Below are 21,516 nucleotides of genomic sequence, written 5' to 3' on the forward strand. Positions count from 1 at the left end.
TAGCGCACGTTTTGTGATGCGCTTTGATTCATCGACAAGCTGTCTTAGCTGTCGACTGCCTAGTCCTGCTGTGAGTATCCCCCATCGTGACCCTGACCCATGGCAAGCAGACGCTGCTTCATACCATCGGCGAGCTGTGCCATGCCTGGCGGCAAATCACTGAAGCCGCAATCCGCTGCCCATTTTCCAATGCCGTGCTGGAGTATATTGCGGGCTCGGGAAGTGTCCGTGCCTACCAGGCCCATTGTTCCGTGCAGTGTCATGCGCTCATTCTTGCTGTCGCACACACCGCGATGCAATATGTTGTTGTTGTAGAACCCGATGTCGCCGGGGTACATCTTCACGGCCACTTGACCAGGCATGTCGTCCCGGTGCCATCGCAGCGCAAAGTCGCGGTCGGGACGCACGAGCATGTTGCACAGTTCCAGGACGAGCTCGTCGCGTGAGCACTGCAACAGCGCCGTCACGGCATTCACCATCGTGTCACCAAAGTGGGACTTCTCGAACGTCTCCTTTTCGGGCATGTCGGGATGCAGCAGATGCTGTACACCCCATATGCCCTGCGAGACGTCGTCGGTCCATGGCGGGAACTGCTTCGGTAGAGTGCGGAAGTATGGCCACTTGCCAGCTCGCGCGAGGTCTACGGTGCGCTTGCAAGCTTGTTGGAATGGGTGCACCTCTTCCGGCGAGAATGCTTGCGCGATGCGGACGAAGCCATCACGGGCGAGTACCGCTCGCAGCTTTTCGCCAGAGACGTGGAAAGAGTGTGTACTCGACTCGTCTGACGCCATCTGTCTCGTGCGCTGACGGCTTTGTGGTCTGTCTGCGTGGTAAAGTCAAAGCCGGACCCACAGCCACCACGTCGGCCTCTGCTGTCTGCATGACCATCTCTCTCTACTTGACGCGCGACACATCGTCCACCGACAACAATGTCTCCTCACACCCGCAGACATCAAACTCGAACACGAAGCCAACACCAATCTCCAACTCCCTGGAGTCTGGAGACGGTACCCTAGCTAGCGGTCAAACAACCACACAACAACCACCAACTGATTCAGCGTGTTCACAACAACATTTCCTTTGCACTACATGTACTTCGACATGGCCGACTACATCACACAGCCTCACACACACCGCACACCTTCTGCCGGACAAGCGAAGCGCAACAGCCGGAATCGCAGGAACAACCAGCAACACTTCCAAGGCGCAGTCTCAGACGGCGCAATAGCCAATCCTGCTGCCTCGCCGACATCCCACAAGACACGACAAAGCGTAGTGCTGGGTGCAGAACAGCCCGTAGATAACATGAGCAGATCCAATGCACAAAGACAGAGGCCATCTTCGGGTGGGGGCCTTACACATGGCACTCCTGCAAAGGAGCAAGCCTACGCCGGTCCGACTTTCCAAGCATCGCCAGCGGCCGCTTCACTTCCTGTGCCAAAGTTCTTCTCCAAGTCCGTACCGAACGCGGCACAGCATACAACCTTACAAGCAAGGCTTGAGCGCGAGAAGGCCAACCAGACTGTAGAGTCTTCACCCGAGAGCGACTCAGCTGCTCCCGTGCCACCACCTCCACGCGAGGAGTCGCCGCTAGATTTCTTCTTCGAGGCCGATAGAGCAGAGAAGGAGAAGAGCAGGAGTAACAGCAATGCGTTATCACCACAAGCAGCCACACGGCAACCACCTTCCACAGTGCCGAGGAATATGTTCCATGGGAAGAGCCTATTCCTGCAAGAATTAGACGGGGATACCGAAGGCATGCCCAGTCCACGAACGCTGCCACCGAAGAGCCGGCCAGGACCAGGCGATCGATCCCATTCATCTCCAGGCGCACAGCAGCATACGGCTAGCGACGACGAGCGGCAAGCCTACACAAAGAACCTGAAAGAGCTGCTGTTCAATACAGCAAGAGAAAGTATTACCCCTCCACGATCGCAAACTCGACCAAACTCCAGTGCGCGTACTCCTGATGGAGTATTTGGTTCTCCGTCACCCATGCAACGTCCCAGCTCAGGGCCCTCCACGCCACAGCCTGCCGCCCATCAACAACAAAACCAACACGCTCTCCACTATGGAAACCGCAACCTCTCGCCATTGTTCAAGGCTGCTCGAGGCGATACTCCCACGCGACCGTCTTCTTTGCGGCAAGAGATGATCAACGATTCTCCTTCTTCGAGGGCGTATCCACCGAGCAATTACCAGACATATCAATCAATCCCACCTTCTACCGACACAAACACCCTTGCTCGCTCCTATTTGAAGGAGCAGATCCGAACATCTGCTCCAGCTGAGATGCCGCAGCTACCATTCGGAGCGCAGCCTAATGGAGTGTCCTACGGTACAGCTGGCTCTGTACCTTCCTCTGACATACCTCGCAGCGGAGGCGCTCATGACATCAGAGGAATGGAGAACGATTTACGACGCATGTTGAAGCTTAATGTCTTGGGGTAATGATTTGGGTGGTATTATATTTGGAGCATAGCGCGGCGTTTTGAAACACCTTTACTCGGCGGCACCCTTGGGACCTATGAGCATGGCTTGAACTGCTCAACTTCACCACGGCGTTTGATCTGGCATGATCATGGGCAGCACGAGGAGGCAAATATGCTGCAGGGACCTTGCGGCGATGGCGTTTCATGTGTCAATTGACTGTCACTCGTTGGAACTTTCATGTGCTACGACCTCAGGACATGGTGGACGGGCACAGGAGCGCTGAGGAGAGCTTTCTCAACCCTCATCAGATATCAGAGCAATCTAGATAGAAGACCAACTCACGTCAGTCGCTAATACATGTTTGCCCGTCTTCCCCTAGCAAAATACGCGTGTAATAACATACATGTACAAGACCAGCGGAAAGAGCCCTGGAGGCCTCGGAGTGACACGGCATTAAGCTTTCAGCCGAGTCCCGCAGGACCCGCACCCTAGAACTACCTCCTAGATCCCTGCATGCTGTGACTACGCGCCGCGATTTTTTGATTGTTCACGTGCATTCACTCACAAACATCTCCTACGCGCTGCACTTGACATTGACACATGTCACGCGCAGAGAGCCCACGGCAGATCCAGAACCATCAAGATAGCCAACAGCAAGCACATAACGGGCTGACATAGCGGCTTGTCGAACGCCGATGATGACCTGATTCAACTGCAACAACTCTCTAGCCAATAATGACCACTTACGGCATACCGGTCTCGGCTCCGACGAACGTACAAGAGGTTGAGCAGGTGAGGCTGCTGCCATAGATTGAGAGAAGTCGCCTTCACCACTGACTATGTCCAGCTCGTGAAACGGCTTTATCAGCCTGGCACGCCGAGAGTCATCGCACAGATCGACGACCAGCTCAAGCTCTTGCAGCACTCCCCAGACGGCTGGCAACTAGCAGATGCCTTACTCGGCAGCGATGACTCCAACGTCCGCTTCTTTGGAGCCTTGACGTTCCAAGTCAAGTTGAACGGTGATGGGTCAGTAGTCGACCCTGATCTGAGCCAGTGGTGAGACTTTCGGCTTACCTCCGTAGGGCCAGACTTGATGCAGCTGCGGCGCAGACAGTCCTGAGCAAATTGCTTCACTGGACAGTCTGTTCACCATTCCTCGCTCTGCCTTGATCGTATAACAAGCGCTGACCATTTGCAGGCACAACTGGACCGTGCTGGAGAAGGTCATCTGGTGAGGAAGAAGCTATGCGCAGCACTAGGAACATACTTCCTGCAATCACCAATACCGTGGCAGCGACCACTTCTGCATCTTGCCGCTTCGTTCTACCATGGAAGCGCCGTCGACGAGGACCGGCTCTCTACAGCGCATGATGCTATCGATCAGTATTTGCCTACGCTCAATGATTCTCAGCTTGTGAACCTCCTTTGGTTATCTGGAACTTTGGCAACCGAGGCTTCGAGGGTGGACAATTCCACGCCAGAGAACACGCACGTACATCATCTCATGGAGACGTTGGCTGTCGATGCAACCAAAGTCATGCTCTACGCTCTACGCCAGCCGGCTCCTGCAGTCACTGGAAGAACGAAAGCAGAAAGCGTCAAAGCTGAAAGCTTGTCATGTTTCCTGAATTGGGTCAACTATGCTCAGCCCATGTGGACGAGCCAACAACAGGCACTAGACCACTTGCGCGGGCTTGTGCCTCAGCTGGCGCCTCTGTTGACCGACCAGATGCTTCAGACCGAAGCTATGGATGTCTTCCGGGACATTCTCGAAAGCTACACCACATTCTTTCAGCCTCAACACATGGCACTCCTGGCGAATGTTATACATCAGTACGCCGGGCCGGCAATGCTGCGATTGCTACATGATCGCGAGCCAGAGGTCCTGCCTGTCGCTCAGCTGATCATTGCCTTCGGTATTGCCAACGTCCAGCAGGTGGTTGAGGACCCGCAGAATGAGCTCGGCTCCAAGGTTGTGGTCCAGCTACTTCTAGCAATACTCGAATCTCCGGGCTTCCCTGGTGACGATGATGAAGTTTCTATCCACAGTATCGAATTCTGGAACACCTACATTGAGTATGTCAACGAGGAAATGTACTCGAGACAGACGGCTCAAGAAAAGCCAGCCTGGCTTGACCACGACAAAGCTGTTTGCATGCGCCTCTCGGAGTTACTCTGGTCGAAGATGAGGACACCGCCTGCCGAAGTGGCGCAGGACTGGAGTGATGACGAGTCAGAAGCTTTTAAGGAGTTCCGCATGGACGCTTCGGATCTTATGTTGTCCGTCTATGTACGGCTCGGCAATGAGATGCTTCAGCGCTTCATTTCCATCGCAACGACTGCGCTCTCGGCAAAGAATTGGCAAGATCTTGAGGCTGCATTGTTTGCCATCAATACGCTGGCGGACAATGTGCTCGAAGAACCAGCCGCTGAAGAGCTGCTTGGTCAGATATTTAGCTCTGCTCTGTTCCGCGAAATTGCTGACTTCAGCCAACCAATTCCGACTCAGACACGAAGGACCGCCATCGATATGCTGGGTGCATACGGTCAGTACATTGAGCGCCACGCGGAAGCCCTACCAGACACACTACGATTCCTGTTTGCTTCCCTCGAGACACCCGGTCTCTTCATCAGCGCCTCAAAGTCGATTGAATCATTGTGCTCGACTTGTCGCAATAGTCTCACTGGAGAGCTAGATGGCTTCCTGGCACAGTACGATAAGTTCGCCCAGAGTGAAACGAGCGAGCCGTACACCAACGAGAAGGTCATTGGAGCGATAGCTTCTATCATCCAAGCAATATCCCCAGAGAGCGCCAAGGCACAGCCTCTCTCGGCACTACTAGACATCGTGGACAGTATGGTCGTCAACACCAGACAGCTGCTCGCTCAGCCGGATGTTGAGAAGGCAGCGGCCATTGGCGTCTCCTCGATTGACTGCCTGGTCAAGATTGGCAAGGGCCTTCAAGTACCAGAAGATGTGCCCATCGACCTGTACGAGGATGAAGAGACGCCTAAAGGCCAGGCCAACTACTGGCGGGATCCAGAGGGTCAGGCAATCCAGTTCCGTATTCTCAACATCTGCCAGACGATGTTGCAGCTTCTGCCTGGCGTTGGGGAAGTCGTCGACTCGGTGTGTCAAGTCTTCAAGGCCGGCTTTGCAGAGACTGAGCCTGGGCCTTTCGTCTTTCCGCCGAACATGATAGTCAGCTTCCTCGAGCAGTGCACCATCTCCACACCTCACTTGGAGACAGTACTTTCGACAGTCTGCACACTCATCGTGCAGTACTCCCGCAAGGATCAGCCACGTATTGATGACGAGATCAGTCGGATCTACGCCAGAGCTGTCACCTTCGTTCAGAGTCTCAACGGTGACCCATCACAAGATCCAAGCATCGCACAAGCCTGCATTGATGTCTTCAACCGCATGATTGGGCGCTACAGCAACATCTTCCTAGACGTGGCAGGAAGTGGCGTCGCGGTACAACTCATCCTCGACTTTGCGCTCAAAGCTCTTGATGGCCCGGATCTCATGCCAAAACGCTCCGCCGCCGACTTCTGGAGGCGGGTCATGGCACTGAAGCAAGACCAACCCGATGAGACGATCCTTGATCGAGCAGAACAGGTCATCACTGCGTACGGCCTTCCACTCTGCCAAGCCCTGATGAACCAAATCTGCGGCCGCAGTCAGCGCTCCGAACTCGACTCACTCGCTGAGCCGCTCAAAGGTTTGATCCAGAACCGACCTCAGACTAGGACGTGGCTCGAAACGGCTATCACGAGCGATGCTCTTCCAGCTATTATCCCAAGCGTGGGCGACGCGGAGAAGAGGAGGTTCGTGCAGCAAGTCATCAGCTTGCGCGGTGACACCAAGAGGACAAGGGATGTGGTTAAGAACTTCTGGGCCGCTTGTCGCGGGACTGTCGCGAGTTATGCATGATCGTAGGGTCTGCGTTGGATGAGGAGGAGGGAGGGATGATGAAGGAGCCGGAAAAGCATAAGACTATACCCCCATCACGTTGCGGCGTTACATCACAGCGAATTCATGGCATGGCTACAAAATGGCTCTAAAGGGAGGGAAGCGTTGCAGAAGCGCGAGTGGCTACACTCTGTCATTGCTCCTGGCGTTGAGAAACGAGTATATAGACACGACTCAAGCTCCCCTTCTCGGCTTCAGCACATTCTCTCAGGTCCCTGTGTGTCGATCCCGTCCTGTCATTCTTGCTGCCCAGGACGCTGTGCGGGACTCAGCTCCGCACCCGCGCGTGCCTCAGTATCATCGTAGGTTCACGGTTGATCGGATATAGCAATGTCGCTTCCTGACCCGCTCCACTTTCGTTCTTCATAACCTCGTCCTCTCTTGCTCCTCCAGTCATGAATTCTTCTCGCCCTGTATCGTAGCCACGACCTTCCTCTGGTGCTTACTACTCCTGAACTCCAAGTACCAGATCCCCTGCCACGTCCCCGTGTTGAGTCGTCCATTACTGATCGGCACCGTGACGCTCGCGCCAACAAGTGCGCTCTTGATATGGGCTGGCATGTCATCCTACCATCATGCCATCAGCAATTGCACTTCCTACCACACCAGCTCTTGTATATGACTTACCAATCCCTCAGCACTGTGTCTATACAAATTCCCCTTCCGGTCCTCTGGCGCGATCCTGTCAAGCGCATCGCTCATATCTTCCCGCACAGCCTCGTCCCAGTTCTCGTTCAGCGAGAGGCCGCAGGATGTATGCTGGATGAACAGGTGTAGAAGTCCGACTTTGTAGTCCTTGATCTCAGGTAGCTCTTTCGTGACAGTGTCGGTGATGAGATAGCTTCCTCTGCTCTGAGATGGGAGCGTGAACTGTTTCTGGAACCACGACATGCTGGGCGGTTGCGCGTGTGGTGCTGCTGGCTGTACTGCTTGCGCAATCGGGGTGCAACTTGCTGGAGGGCAGCAATTGCAGGTGGGGAGGGCGACTTTTCGTGGGGCGAAGTCTGCGCCGAGCAGCTCGAGGGGGAGGAGGGCGGGTTTGAGGAGACGTTGGAAGATGTTGGGGAAGAAGGCGAGGATGAAGATGAGGAGGAAGATGCAGGTGTTGCGGAGACTGGTGTCGAAGGGCATTGCAGGTGACAAAGTTGGGTGCCGCCGAGCGCTTCGACTGAGTAGACTAGAATATCATTGAAGCAAAGGCCTTGGCTTGAACGCGCTGGCGTGTAGCTCAGCAGTAAGGCCTGACCTAAACAGTCGAGCTTGTAGCGCATCGAGCCCTTGCTGATGCGCGCGTTGGACAGCATATTAGAAGTGAAGTCCTTTGTCACCAGCCCTTGGAGCGACACGTCGACTCCATCAGGCCCATCTCCTAGCGTGGCAGCACAGGCACAACATGCCAAATCTACCTGCAATCAGCAGCTCAATGCATTCTGGGTCCGGCCTCGATGTCCGGCGCGGATTGACACAGTGCCGTAGTCTCGAGAGTCACTGTACGATCGATATGGCCTCTGGCGACCGCTGGCCTCGGAGACTGTACGGTAACTTTCGCTGCCCAACGACGTACTGCATGGCTGCAATAGCCAAAGGCTCTGACATCGTCATGTGGAGCTGACTCGTGCCGCACAAAACGAGTTTGACATGTGTATTGAGCACGTGGCTAGCCGTCACTACTGGTCGGTGCCATGTGCTGATGCAGGAACGTTGCATACGCAACATCACAAGCTGGATGTCTGCAACGCCGGCCGGCCACGCGATCTAGGACCCTACGCCAGGACGAATCATTCCACAAAATGCGTGTCGTTTCCGGACACGAGCTGACGATTATATCCGTTCTCCATCAATATTGATGAGCTCCCCATGGTGACTGGGGCCCGCGCTATACTGGGCACAACATGACAGGAATCCAAGATCCTGGGCCATCGGAAGTAGTGCCCAGTGCCATCGAGAGCAACCAGCGCTCGGGGAACGTCAACGGCCATGATGTGAGGGCTATATCATTGAGTTATAGCTATGAAAAAGTATTGCAAGTATCGGCAGGCTGGGTATCCCCACCAACTGATGCCTAGACTCTCTATGAACGTCGCCGCACGCGATCGGCCCGGGGACTATACGACGTCACGTCACTAGTTGACCCGGTCAATCGAACCAGGTACTGCACCATTCTTGTGACTTCAGCAGTTGGACATCCCGAAATCCTCTACCGGCTCGCAGCTTGTACCCACAGCATGGTACAGACAAGAGGAAGTCTCCCTCCTCACACAACACGAACTGCGACGCAGCCTGGTGCATATGTCCTCGTCAGCGGAATATCGAAGCCAAGACTGTTCCTCTGAGGGTCTTCAACGAGATCATCTGGCGCTTTACGAGCTTATTCGCAGTTTCATGGATGTTACAGATGGCGACAACCGCGAACGACTCCATGTGAATGCCAAGCAAACTCACAGATCATAGATTGACGTACTCGAGGTTCATCCGTGCTGAGCTCGAAGAAAATCAAGGCCGGCTTGAGAGGCACGGCATCACCGCGTGCTATATCCGACAAGTTCCGGAGCAGCAGTGGCCACAACGCCCCAAACGGAGAATGACTGAATCGTTGAAACAAAGCCAGAAGCTCGCCTTGCTCAAGAAGGGAACTCTGTATCTGCCAAGAGCTGCCATTAGGGTTCACAGCTACTCTCCAGTTGGGAGCTGTTTCACGATCCGCTGTACGGACCCTCGCTCGCACTCGCATGGCATTGTCGAGTCGAGTCAACGGCATCGTGGCGAAACATGCGGACTTAAACGAGGCCGTGCTCCGAGAAGGTCAGATTCGTGACAGCGATGGCTATTCTCGAGAGGTGACTTGGGACCAGGACATACTTACTACAGGGCGACTGCCAAGCCAGAGAATGCTCGCAAGTCCTCCCGCCTACCTGCAATCCACCTACATGCGCCGCGACCTTAGAGATGATTACGTTCTAGATGTGCCGCAGTATTCCGCGTGTGCCTGAGAGTAGCGACCAAACTTCACGATCATGCTTTGAGGGTAGATGGTCATACCTGGACACTGTCTCGTGAAATGGCCATCGACTTGATATATAAGAGTGATTGAACTCGCACCATCAGCTGTTCCTGTAGCAGCAAACCAACACATCAGCAACAATTCTCACCGAAGATACCAACCGACAACTATCTACCTACAGTCAGCTCTTCATAGACAGTCACCATGCATTTCAAGAACATCGCAGCTATCCTCCTTGGCATCACCGCCACCGGTGCCATCGCTAACCCAGTGGCTGTAAGATTCTCAGTATTCCCATCGATGTACACAGCTGCTAACATACCGCAGGCTGAGGGTATTGTAGCCCGCGAGGAGGCCGGCGAGCAAGCAGAGGCAAGCGAACAGCACTGGAACCAGAACCAGGACAGGGACCAGGACAGAGGTGGCCGATACCAGGTTGATGGTGTCAACAACGGCCGCTTCCGCAACGGTGGTGGTCAAGGCGGTGCCTTCTTTGGCGGAGGCGTCTACGACTACGGTGGTGGCTATGGTCGCGGTGGCCGTGGTGGCCGTCGTGGCGGCCAGCAGAACTGGATCGACTGCAACCAGTGTGTTGACCACAGTAAGTTTACAAGTCATGCCGTCAGATTTCACTGTGCTGATACGAAGGGTTACAGATGACGATGATGACTGGTACGGTCAAAGCTGGAACCAGAAGAGGACCAACGACTATCAGCGAAACTACGGCCGTCGCAACTTCAACGGCGGGCGTGGTGGACGTGGCCAAATCGGCAGCTGCGGTCAACAATGGGGTTACCAGCAATGCATGTGGTACTAGAGACGACGCCTCTGCATGGCATAAACCTGCAGCTCGAACGCACGACACAGCACTTTGGTGGTCCGTCAAGTCTCTCATCTCGTACATGTAACCATATCGGACTTGCTAGTTTAACAGAAAATGCCACTCTCTTTGAGCTGAAAACCAATGCTACGCCATGCTCCTCACTATTCTATGCTTTACTACTTCTTTGCGGCATCGCCGTGATATAATGCTTCCTTGCTATATCAATTCAATCCCCTCCATTCCCAACAGAATAGACGCCGTCGCTAAACAACATCGCGCCAAGAAAGATTCCACATCATCATATACCCATCGATCATAGTCTACTCAAGCGTACAATGCACTTTGTCTCGGGTTACTGAGTAAGTCACCCCAATCGCCCTTTGCAGTCGCCGAGCTTGCCCTCCATGTTACGTGCGTCTCGGCACCGTTGAACCTCGGTCCTGTGCCTTCCCTAAGAGGGTGCTCTTCCGAGTATGCTAGTGAAGATCTTCTCGCCGCTGACGATGCCAATAGAGAGTTCTTTGCGCTCTTGTGACTTGATGAGAGCATATCCATTGAAGAGTTCTGTCGGTTCAGTTGCTGTAGTTGTATAGCTGGTGGTGTAATGTCAAGGTCGCCGGAAGTGTTTCGTTGCTTGAAGCGTTGCCAGCTTCGTCCCAAGAAGGATCCTCTCCGCTCAGGCTCTGGTCGGGTCTCGGATGCGGGTTCGTGGAAGTAGGACCAGCTCACTGACTCCTCGAAGCGGACTTTCTTGGCGGTTTTGGTGGACAGTGGGCTTATTATGTTGCTGTTGTCTGTGCTGAAGCTGCAGATGCTACTGCTTGAGCTCGCGACGCTCATGGTCTGGTCGTTGAGTGTTGATGTTTCGGACTTGAGAGTTGTGGTCTCAGAAGCTGGATTCAAGTCGAGATCGGACGTGAGGTCCAAAGATAGTCTCAGCTTAGACATATCGGACATTGTCGGCATGATTAGGGTGGAGGTCGCCATCTATCTCGCAGGCGTGATCGACGAGTGGTGTACGTAGCGCAGTGCTGGTATATGTGTGAAAGATGGTTGAAGCTAAGATTGTGGTATAGCTGAGCTGTCTTGAAGCGACTGTTAGCGAAAAGGGTCCTCTTCGAGAAGGGTCTTTGGGTGGTAAAGATCGACGAATGATAAGAGAATGCCAGGACTCAAAGTTCATGCGGAAGCTGGACACAGGAATGTGTTCGCATAAACACGACAAACGCACGACTCCGCGTTGAGGACCCGTACGCCGGAGGTCTTTCCACTGCCTTGGAGGACGAAGCGAACACAGGCTGCGAACGACAGGCATTTGTACGACTACTGCACTGCATCTTGACGATTCTTGTGACGCTGGTTGAGATGCTAGCGTGTCCGGAGACTTGTTGCGTCGTACAAGGCTTCTCCAGTCGTTGAGCAACACAAGATAGGCACTGGCCGCAGAAATGCCGGATGCCGTCTTCCCGTGCATGCTCCTTGATTGGATGTCTCCTGCCAAGGATGGCCCGCGGCGTGCGGGGGCCTGCATTGGGATCCGGTTTAGGATTGACAGATGCTGCCACGGGTCGCACTGTTTCGCAGATAGGCAAGTGGTTTGAGATATGGTCAAATCCTTCGGGGCGCTGCCAATCCGAATTTTGAGCCGTGGCGCACAGCATGGGCTGTATCGCACAAGAGCCTGCCAAACGTCTTGACAGCAACGTTTGTGAAAGGTGTCAGGAAGGACGGAGTCGAAGCAGGTCGCCAGACACCCGTTCGTCACTGATCCGTCACAGCGATCGGCTCCGCAGGCGCTGGCGCATGTTGACTCCGACACTCACGATAACGAACATCTCTTCCGGGTGGTCGACAGGCGCCGCATGTCGCAAGTGGCCATATCGAAGACGTCAATTGATGCATGGGGTTCTGGGATCGTTGCACACGGCTCCACGAGCACGCTGCAGTCCACAGATTCTCAGACGGGATATCTGCAGGAGCTGCAGCAATCAAGGCCAGGGATGAGCGGATACCTCTCGCTTCATGCGGTGGTCCTTGTCTGTGCTACCTCTTTCCAAGCCCAGGCCCTCCAGGAATTCCAACGTCTGGACATGTCGCAAATTCCAAGCACAAGCTTTTGTCCCTTGGGGAATCACAACAAAGACTGGCTCTCGAACCACCTGGTTCATGCTACGCAGCAAGTCGCGATACAGTAGCGGCGTGAATTATTCAGGACCCGGTATCCTGTCACCGTTGCCACTGGGAAACCTGGCTATCTCCTTATTCGGCAGCAGTGAATACCACAGCGGGGCATAAGAAGTGATGAGGATATCGCTACCGCGCGATGTGCGTAAAGCACTTGTTGTGGATCACTGGCTCCAGGTCTGGAGTCAATACTCCCTGGGGGAAGGTGTTGCCAGGCGCGGGCTCTTACAATCACTTTGCAAAGGACCGATTCTTCCACACAAACCTTTGAGGAGGCACTGGAGGCTGTATGCAGCATGATCGTCAAGTGGTCGCGGTCGTTGAGCGGAGCAGACAATCAGCCCACAAAGCTCTTGTTCTGGCATCCCACCAGCTGCGATGCAATCAGCTGAGTTAAAACTCGCCTTTCAATGTAAGGTAATGCTCCACTCTCGATGTGTAGCCATGAGTCCTGACAGCCTGTAGACCAAAACCCGCGAGAGGCACCTGCTTTGGATGAGCTCTCAACGTAACGATGTGACGAGAGCGAGCTGCTCAGCACTTATGTCGGCATCGAGTCTGATGCTCATTCCGCTCAGACTTGAATCGATCTCTGCAAATGAGTCTATGACGGACATCATTCTGCCCATTGCATGTTGTATTGAGGTGAGGTCGTGTTGGCAGGTGGCAGTTTCGCTGCTTACCCAAAGTAAGGACATCGGTGGCTGTTTCTCTTGCTGCAGTGCCAAGATGAGGCTTCGAGCACGATATCGTCTTATCACCACCACAACCCATTGTACATGATCGTGTTGCAGCAATATCTGCTGGCAACATGGCTCTTCCTGACCTGCACTTCACGAGTGAACAATGTGCGAAGCTCTTGCCGAATCAGACCTCGATGGCCTGCCATGGTAGCAACCCGGACCGCATGACAAGACTAACATTGCAGCGTGGGCGGTGGTGCTTGAAACAGCACATCCTCGACGATGTGATACTGACTGACTTGAGCTGGGACTGGTATGCCTCGGAAGATTGGGAGCACTGTACTCCTCTCAGCGAAGACGGACTGAGCCAACAATCCTCGGTACTTCGTGCAGTCGAGCGTTCACTCGCCTCGTCGAAAGACACGGCAATCTTGCAACGACTGGTTTATGCCGAGCACCTCACAGGCATTTGCCCGTCCCACGATCGCACGCAGGACTCCTTCGTCGCTGCTTGTACCTCGCTTTGAACGATGAAGATGATTAGCAGAGGCAGTCCTTTGCGGAGAGACTTTGCTAGCCCTTATTGGCGCGACATTCTTGCAGCAGACCGTCCAGATGTGCGGAGCTGCAAGTGCTGTCTCACTGCAGCATACTTGCATCGAGCTTGCGGTGCCGGCAAAAGCACACGGACGTGTGCCAGCAGCAGAGGGTGAGGTGAACTGTGAGGAGAGAACAAGAAAGAAGGGTTGGGTTTGGGACGAAGCTCAAGTTGCGCTTAACCTTGCCACCGGCACTTTATCTTCTAGTCAAACTCTATACACAGCAGGCTCAGGGCCGACGCGTCGTGGCTGGCTGCCGATTGCAACATCACCTCAACACAGCCACCGAGGAGACGCATGGTTACTGATCGACTGTGTGGCAGCTTCAACAGGAATCGTCGCGATACATCGCTACTCTGTGCTCCGCTTTTCTGATCTGAGATGGCGACATTGGCAGACCCCATGGACAGCCTGTGGCCTTGTGGAGTGTGGACTACATGTCCCAAGGAGCGTTTTGCCGACGACGCTGATCATGATGATGATCTCGAGGGAACATGTGTGGCTTCCTACCTTAGCGTGATGCGCCTCGCGTCTCCCGCCCTGAGCTGCTGGACCAAGCTGTTGGAGAATGGAATCGTGTGCGGGACCTTAACGACTGTGCACGATCATTCTGTTTGCGACACTGAAAGCACTGATTCTGACAGACCCCAGTAACACAGACGAGGTCACGCAGTATGTCTGGCCATGGAGAGCACACACCGCCACCACGAGACTTCTGGATCTCACCTTCATCCCACATACCACCGCAGACGATCGCCTTGCCAGCAGGTGATCAGATTGGCGTGACGGTTGTGCAGCCTCTGGTGATGTGCTTTAGGACGACAAACGAATATGAAGAGACCCGCTTCATCGACGCAGTGCAGACTGCAGCCGCGGGTTGTCTATCAGAGCTTCCCGCCCTTGCGGGCAAGCTGGTGTGGAAGGATGAAGCACGGCATCGCATTGAATGCCAGATTCCAGAGAGCCCGAAAGTGCAGGTCCGAATAAAGTGGCTACCTTGGGATGCTCAGAAGCTCGATGCGCAACACTGGCCGCCTTACATCTTCCAGCATGCCGAAGTCTGCCTGGCGCCGAGGCCGACATATGGCATTGGAACGTACAATTTTGGTCTGCAAGCAAATATCATTCGAGGGGGGGTCATCATTGTAATGCACATGAACCATACCATCCTTGACGGCTCAGCTCAGGGCGTTCTGCAGTCTATCTTCGCACATCATTTGGGAAGAGCGATGGACAAGGGACCTTCGGAGTCCAGTGGCTTGTTACCACCAGTAGCACTCGACAAAACCACCACCTCTGGCTCGCATCCTGCACGACCTATCCTCGAATGGAACGATTGGAAGCTGGCCGAAAAGAACACCATGTCTGCCGAAGCAGCAACTAAAGCGCTGTTTGCAAAGCTTGCGAAGCTTACCTTTACAATCTGGCATATATCACCAGAGAAGTTGGCAAAGCTTCGACGTAGTATGCAGGACCCCAAGCAGGAGAGGCTCTCCATGGCAACGTGCCTCTCAATCTGGCTTTGGCGGGCCATCACGCGCACTCGTGCGCTGGCGCCAGATACTGTCACAAGACTGCTTATGCCTATTCAAACTCGCGGTCGTGTGAAAGAGGTGCATCAAAACTACTCTGGCAGCGCGCTAGTCTATGGCCGCACGAAGGCGAAAGCCTCGGAGGTTTCATCGCTGCCCGCGCATGAACTCGGCGCCCGCATTGGCAACAGTGTAGCATGGTGGACCGCTGAAAAGATTCGTGAACACTGGGGCTCGGTCGAGGACTGCGATGACATCGCAAGATATCAGTCAAATACGAATCGTGACTTTGGCACCGACATTGAATGCACCCATTTGTCCAACTTCGCCTTCTACAACTTGCACTGGGGAAGAGGGCTGCAGGTTCGTGCATACAGACTCCCCGGCATAGCCTTCACAGACGGATGGCTCAATTTCGCACCGCGGCTGGCGTCTGGTGGTAATGAGCTGCTGCTCTATCTGGCGCGTGATACTCTTGAGAAGCTGATGAAGGATGCCGAGTTTAGAGAGTATGCTGAGTACTGGTCTGCATCAGATCCCGCACTAGATAAGCAAGCTGCAGAGACTGAGCGAACGCTCTCTCGGCTGTGAAGAACTGGTCTCGCATTTGTTGATGATTCCTCGGTCCTCCCCTATAGTACGACTGCCTCCTCCGCCCTTTGCGTTTGATCTGCAGACGTCTCGAAGAAGTCCTCGTCGTGACCATATGCTTCAGCAGTGCCAAAGACAGTTTTGGCTTTGGTTGCTCTGCAATGCGGAGAAACCGTTATTATCTGGATATGGACAATTACAGCCTGTTCTGTCATGAAGCTCGTGTCTATTGTTAAGCTTCACAGTGCCTCGATGAGGTATCGCTGGAATTGCGTCTCCAAACGAGGCGTGCAGAGACAATGTGGATAACGTTCGTAAGATCACACAGTAGCGCAAACTGCGTTTTGAATTTCCACGATATTTGCAGGGCAATGAACCATCACAGAGTTTCTTGCCGAGATCCTAACCAATTTACACTTTCTGCATCCAGCGCGCAGTGGCAAGGAACGGCGCAAGGCCAAAGTACAGCCACATCAGACCAGTCACACCAAACGTGCCAAAGAAAGCTGGCTTCGGTGGTGTGATAGCCTCCAGCAATGGCTTCGCGACATTAGTCTTTTCATCGCGCTCCAGGAAATCCTCCCTCGTCTTCTTGTTCGGATCTGGGGAGAGGACGTATATGACTGGGGTGACAGAGTTGTACAAGCAGTCCAGTAAGATCTTTGTGAAGGGCGGGAAGGCGATGGAGGCTGCCAGCCATTGGTGAGATGCTGGCTGAGTGGAGAGCGCTTTCGTGATTGTCCAGTAGAGGGTTACCGTCAGACAGGAGAAGTACGTAAGGTGCATCCAGGCTCCGTCATAGACAATGGTATGATACAGGCGGCCTATCAGGCTGGAGTTGGCTTTAGCCCTGCTTGCTGCGCTTTCGGCACCAGTGGTTAGGAACTTCGGCATCTTGGACTCGCCGAAGACGGAGTGATGTACGAGCCACATGATCCCCTTTAGCTGGTATGGCAGGTTCCACAGACGAGTGCCGTCGTCAAGACCGATGGTGCCCTCAGCAGCTTCTGCCAAGCTCCATGAAAGCATGTATGAGGATGAGTATGCTACGAGGGCCAGGAACATCGAGATGGGTAGGTCGATGCTGTAGTTGGGGACGACAGTAGTGTTGGCCAGAAGGACGATGGTGGGAAGCGAGATCATCAAGAACAGTCGGAAAATCGTCATATGGAGGACCGGGATCAGGCCAGCAACGCGAGCGCCGACAGGCTTGTCTGCGATTATCGCATGCGTGAATAGCGAGTAGGCATGGATGATGCCGGTCATCCACTTCACCTGCAACTTGGCCATATCGGTGTAAGTCAGCGCATTCAGGCCATGCTTATGTTCTTCCTCGATGATTCTGCATTTGTAGCCATGCGCCTGTAGGATAATGCTGACAATGAACGAGTCCTCCTGCTTGACCATGGTGGGAAACCCGCCGATCTTTTCGAAGATCGAGCGTCGTCCAAGGTATCCAGTCCCTTGACAAACGGCTTTACCCTTGCGATCGAACACGCTGCACCACATCTGATTCGAGGTGGAAGCGCGGAGCGAGACAAAAGCCCTTCGGTAGATTGTAGAACTTCTGCGGTGAGCCAGCCAGCGCGACCTGCTCATCTTCCTCGAGGAAAGGCACGGTCGCGCGAAGCCACTCCGGACCCAAGAGCATGTCGATATCGAGTACACCAAAGTACGGTGCAGCGCCGCCGGGGAATGTCTTGACCAATTCCATGCCATAACATATGTTTGCGGCCTTGGAATGGATCTTGACTTCGCTTCCCCGAGCACCACCGTGAAGCTGGATCGCGGGATGCTGCTTGCTCATCCTCTCGACTAATTCGCGAACTTCTGGAGATCCTCCATCGTCTAGGATGACCACACGGAATCGATCGGCTGGATAGTCCTGTCGAATCGCGGCATTGATCGTATCAGTGATGATATCGAGGCTTTCGCCATAGCAGGGTAGGAAGACGTCAACACATGGAACATCGTTGCCGCGAATGCACTTCCGCTCTTGAGGCGTCCATGTCTTGCCTAGGCCAGAGAGGAGGAGCGCATTCAGCAAACCGCTCACTGCAAGACTTGTCAATATCCATGTCTGCTTGGAACATTCGTTTCTGCGAACCTTGAAATGTCCACTCCACGAGCAAGAAGCCTATGTAGGCTGTGAGCTCAATGCCACTGGCGCTTCCAATGTATTTTAGTACTGTTATCCATCGCCATGCAAAGTAGATCACGTTCGTGAGCAGTGGTACTTTCGCGAACTTGATGGCCTTGCTCAAAGCTGCGTTCCTGCGCTCCTCTTGCTCCGAAGTGCGTGTCCTCACAGTTGACACAACTGCTGGTGTAGGCTTGAGATTCGCCATGGTCTGTTGCTGCCTTGATCAAGAAGCAATCAACGAAAGCGTTCCGAATCGAGAGCATCAATACTAAAAAGATTTCAGAGACCAACCTGACACCACCGACCTTTGCCTATCGATTGCGGGGTTACTTTCACGCTGTTTGTCAGGGTCGATGGCTATCGAAGACGGCGTGGGTGCGCAGATTACTGTGGCATCCATGTTGTTGGCCATACCTCTTCGGGTCTTCATCGACACAGCGATTTGCGATTGAGCACCGGCATGCAGATCTGTAGGTGTACCGCGAGCAGTGGTCTAGCGTGTGTTCCCCGTTGCCGACCACGGTTGGTAAATTCTATCTTGGCCGCATCAGACAAGACCGCGGAAAATCACGCAAGCCGGGGTGTATTGTAGCCAAGTAGGCCCGCCAGCCTGGGCGCTGTTCAGCCACGAAGTTGCGCTCCGGGCCTTGAAAACAAGTCGGACTTGCCGCGAGTCGAGCTATCCTACCGATGTTGCGACAATTTGCTTTTGGAGCCGAATGAAGCGATGTTAAAGAGTTGCGGCTGCAGCGGGAGATCGCCAGCACGCAAGGCTCCAGGAACAAGCAACACTGCGGAGTACTGGATTTCCACTCGGTCGAAACATGATTTCCCGGAGAAGGCTTGTCAGGCGCTGAGACAATTGGTACTGTTGGGGCTAGCATCAGTGGAGTCGCCGGTACTCACCTCCGCATGCTCGCCTGCGCAAACCTGGTACGGACTGTTCCAGCTGCAAAATCGACCACTCTTATGTGCCGATGCCACGATAACGCATGAAGCCCACACAGAGTGCGGTGCAGGGCGTGGAAGCGTCGAGGCGCGGCTGTCATCATCTCGTGTCTGTCCCTTGACAGTATCTGTTGAAAGGCCGATCTTAGAGTTTCTCCAATCAGGTGCAGTGGCCGTCGTAGTCACTGCGTCGTGGTTCGTGCATTCTGCAGTTGCCCTTTGTGACAACTATCGCCCAATGGCATTAAGGGCAACGATAGTGACCAAAGATCGGCATGTTTGCTCGGTTCGATGCTGCTGATGAACAGACCGAGTTTCCTTATCCGACTAGCTATCGTTGTTGCTGCCGGTGTTGAGGAGGCCTTCGCGCACGAGGATGACCAAAAATCTGGGTTTCGGCGTGGTGTGCAAGCTTGGTTGGCAAGACACCGGGACAAGCACTTGAGTATGTCCTTGGCGCGTGGCGCGCCGCAGCGTACTGGGCGTTGCCGCGGTCTGCGATTGTTGCAGGATCGGCATCCATAGCCACATCGAAATCCGTAGATGACTGGGGTTGCGTACTGTATGGTGGAGGCACCTTCCAATGTTGACACCTCTTGACCGGCCGTGAATGCAGGCAAAAGGAGCTAGCAACATTGCCGAGACGGCGGACAGTAAGCAGCGCTTTTTGAACCGAGCATTCAGGATATTACAGGAGGCTCGTTGTATGGCGGACCTGTGTCATTGGCCAGCCTGAAAGGGCCAGCACATGCGACCGATCTAGCGTCCCGCCCATTGTCCAGAAATATTAGCGTGGATGTTGATATCACTACAGGACGGGCTGCATAGCAGGAGACGTCAACGGCGTATCTGCTAGCACTGGCACCCTGCATTGATCAACGAGGCCACACGGTTCGGTGCGAACGAACTGTTTCTCCAACCCAGTGAACTGGTTTCGCAACTTTCTGTCAATCATCGCCCTGAGCTCCCTTACGGTCCCGAAACCTCATCGCAGTCGAAGATGTTGTCGTTCGAACAGCCAATGTTTTCAAGGAAGTTGTCGTTTGGAACGCTTGTCGACCTGAGCGAGAAGAACAGTCTGGGACAAGATGCAATCCGACCTCGCATTGCCATTGTCGGGGCAGGGATCACAGGCGTTTCGACAGCGTGTCACATCCTTGATGCTGGCTATGAATGCCACATTTTCGAGGCTGGTGACGAGGCTAGTGTTGGTGGTATCTGGGCAAGAGTCAACGACACCTCGACGCTCCAGATCCACTCTCAGTTCTACCGCTTCCACGACGCGGTGTCATGGCAGAGCGACTATCCAAATCGAAAGGAGATACTGGGGCAAGTCTCGAGCCTGTGGGAACGCTACGATCTCGGTTCTAGGACAACCTTCAGTTGCGAGGTTACAAGCACCTACCAGGAGGACGACGGCAAGTGGGTGGTCAATGACCCTGCCAATGGATACTTTGATGGTCTTGTAGCAGCAGTTGGTACTTGCGGAGAAGTGTACACACCGGCCATGGTGGGTCGAGAGTGCTTCAAGGGTCAAGTCCTGCATTCTTCAGAGCTTGATCGCAACGCTGTGAAGGGCAAGAATGTCCTCATCGTGGGTGGAGGCGCCAGCGCGGTAGAAGCCCTGGAGTTTGCTTGCGACAATGGCGCGGCGACGGCGAAGGTACTGGCGAGGTCAGAAAGGTGGTTTATCCCGCGACACCCTACGCTTAATGCATGCTTGGCAGCGACGATCGGCGACAAATGGGGGATTTTGTCGTACATCCTCGAATTCCTGCTTCGACTCTTCTTCTATAAAGACCTCTCGGCGATGGCGCCACCTGCGAACTTCGAGGGCAGCCTTTTCTCTGGAACGCCCATTGTCAACAACCGGGTCTTCTCTCTCATGCGGCAAGGCCGCGCCAGCTGGGTCCGAGGCGACGTCGAATGCTTCACGCCGGAGGGCATCCAATTCTCAAGACGCGTTGGCGGCGCAAAGAAGGGGACATCAGGTGCCAGAGTGATTGAGCAAGGTGAAGTTTGCATCCTAGCGACTGGCTACACACGTCCATCTCTGAGGTTTCTGCCGAAGTCGAAGTCCTCGGCCAAGTATCAGAAAAATTGGTACCTGCAGTGTTTTCCGACCGATAACCCGACGATGTGCGCGACCAATTGCACATGGAAAGATGGCATTGGCAGTGTGGGAGGCTGCCACATCGGGGTCTACACTCGTTTCCTACTTGTCTTCCTGCTCGATCCTCGAACGGCACCATCGGAAGGCATGATGAAAGCATGGGTCGGTCTGGTGCACATACTCAAGAAGCCATGCACAGGCGGCGCGTTGGCCTTTGTCACTTCTGCGGAACTCTTTTTCTGGTTCCTGGCAGTCATACTCCTCCAGCCCGCGCTTTGGCCGTGGTTGAGCTTCATACTGGCAGGCCCAGGACCAGATCCAGATCCCAGGGCCTCGCAAAAGGCTTGGAGACAGGCGATAGATACCGCGGCGCCTCTAGTCAAGGCTGGATAATCGGGGCGCCTGACAGCATTTGTTTCTCCTGTGTTGAGCGTTTGGCATTAGCGATTCGATTCTTGCATATACATAGAGACGGCCAGTCCGCGGC

General features: G+C 54.2%; 11 protein-coding genes across 11 annotated transcripts; 6 read left to right on the forward strand and 5 right to left on the reverse strand.

The window, feature by feature from the left end:
• Positions 1-59: 59 nt before the first annotated feature.
• Positions 60-791, reverse strand: CLAFUR5_07264 (uncharacterized protein; the record flags this gene model as incomplete). The annotated part of the gene is made up of 1 exon (XM_047906412.1): positions 60-791. The coding sequence occupies one exon, from the start codon at positions 789-791 to the stop codon at positions 60-62; it is 732 nt and encodes a 243-aa protein (XP_047763533.1).
• Positions 792-1,089: 298 nt separating this feature from the next.
• Positions 1,090-2,451, forward strand: CLAFUR5_07265 (uncharacterized protein; the record flags this gene model as incomplete). Its single annotated transcript, XM_047906413.1, has 1 exon — positions 1,090-2,451. One exon carries the CDS (start codon positions 1,090-1,092, stop codon positions 2,449-2,451), a length of 1,362 nt encoding a protein of 453 aa, XP_047763532.1.
• Positions 2,452-3,168: 717 nt separating this feature from the next.
• CLAFUR5_07266 (Importin beta-like protein) lies at positions 3,169-6,373 on the forward strand (the record flags this gene model as incomplete). Its single annotated transcript, XM_047906414.1, has 4 exons — positions 3,169-3,225; positions 3,281-3,492; positions 3,519-3,576; positions 3,635-6,373. 4 exons carry the CDS (start codon positions 3,169-3,171, stop codon positions 6,371-6,373), a joined length of 3,066 nt encoding a protein of 1,021 aa, XP_047763531.1.
• Positions 6,374-6,805: 432 nt separating this feature from the next.
• CLAFUR5_07267 (UPF0047 protein) lies at positions 6,806-7,543 on the reverse strand (the record flags this gene model as incomplete). The annotated part of the gene is made up of 2 exons (XM_047906415.1): positions 6,806-6,979; positions 7,040-7,543. 2 exons carry the CDS (start codon positions 7,541-7,543, stop codon positions 6,806-6,808), a joined length of 678 nt encoding a protein of 225 aa, XP_047763530.1.
• Positions 7,544-9,617: 2,074 nt separating this feature from the next.
• CLAFUR5_07268 (uncharacterized protein) lies at positions 9,618-10,230 on the forward strand (the record flags this gene model as incomplete). The annotated part of the gene is made up of 3 exons (XM_047906416.1): positions 9,618-9,689; positions 9,741-10,014; positions 10,070-10,230. 3 exons carry the CDS (start codon positions 9,618-9,620, stop codon positions 10,228-10,230), a joined length of 507 nt encoding a protein of 168 aa, XP_047763535.1.
• A 330-nt stretch (positions 10,231-10,560) lies between these two features.
• Positions 10,561-11,223, reverse strand: CLAFUR5_07269 (uncharacterized protein; the record flags this gene model as incomplete). The annotated part of the gene is made up of 1 exon (XM_047906417.1): positions 10,561-11,223. The coding sequence occupies one exon, from the start codon at positions 11,221-11,223 to the stop codon at positions 10,561-10,563; it is 663 nt and encodes a 220-aa protein (XP_047763534.1).
• Positions 11,224-14,376: 3,153 nt separating this feature from the next.
• Positions 14,377-15,825, forward strand: CLAFUR5_07270 (uncharacterized protein; the record flags this gene model as incomplete). The annotated part of the gene is made up of 1 exon (XM_047906418.1): positions 14,377-15,825. One exon carries the CDS (start codon positions 14,377-14,379, stop codon positions 15,823-15,825), a length of 1,449 nt encoding a protein of 482 aa, XP_047763030.1.
• A 411-nt stretch (positions 15,826-16,236) lies between these two features.
• On the reverse strand, positions 16,237-17,232 carry CLAFUR5_07271 (uncharacterized protein; the record flags this gene model as incomplete). Its single annotated transcript, XM_047906419.1, has 1 exon — positions 16,237-17,232. The coding sequence occupies one exon, from the start codon at positions 17,230-17,232 to the stop codon at positions 16,237-16,239; it is 996 nt and encodes a 331-aa protein (XP_047763031.1).
• Positions 17,233-17,302: 70 nt separating this feature from the next.
• Positions 17,303-18,173, reverse strand: CLAFUR5_07272 (Cellulose synthase catalytic subunit [UDP-forming]; the record flags this gene model as incomplete). Its single annotated transcript, XM_047906420.1, has 2 exons — positions 17,303-17,880; positions 17,933-18,173. The coding sequence occupies 2 exons, from the start codon at positions 18,171-18,173 to the stop codon at positions 17,303-17,305; spliced, it is 819 nt and encodes a 272-aa protein (XP_047763032.1).
• Positions 18,174-19,207: 1,034 nt separating this feature from the next.
• Positions 19,208-19,441, forward strand: CLAFUR5_20060 (uncharacterized protein; the record flags this gene model as incomplete). Its single annotated transcript, XM_059462910.1, has 1 exon — positions 19,208-19,441. The coding sequence occupies one exon, from the start codon at positions 19,208-19,210 to the stop codon at positions 19,439-19,441; it is 234 nt and encodes a 77-aa protein (XP_059319042.1).
• A 475-nt stretch (positions 19,442-19,916) lies between these two features.
• CLAFUR5_07273 (Baeyer-Villiger monooxygenase) lies at positions 19,917-21,422 on the forward strand (the record flags this gene model as incomplete). The annotated part of the gene is made up of 1 exon (XM_047906421.1): positions 19,917-21,422. One exon carries the CDS (start codon positions 19,917-19,919, stop codon positions 21,420-21,422), a length of 1,506 nt encoding a protein of 501 aa, XP_047763033.1.
• Between the last annotated feature and the right edge of the window lie 94 nt (positions 21,423-21,516).

This window comes from Fulvia fulva, chromosome 6, assembly GCF_020509005.1.
Source record: "Fulvia fulva chromosome 6, complete sequence".
Classification (NCBI taxonomy): Eukaryota; Fungi; Ascomycota; class Dothideomycetes; order Mycosphaerellales; family Mycosphaerellaceae; genus Fulvia; species Fulvia fulva.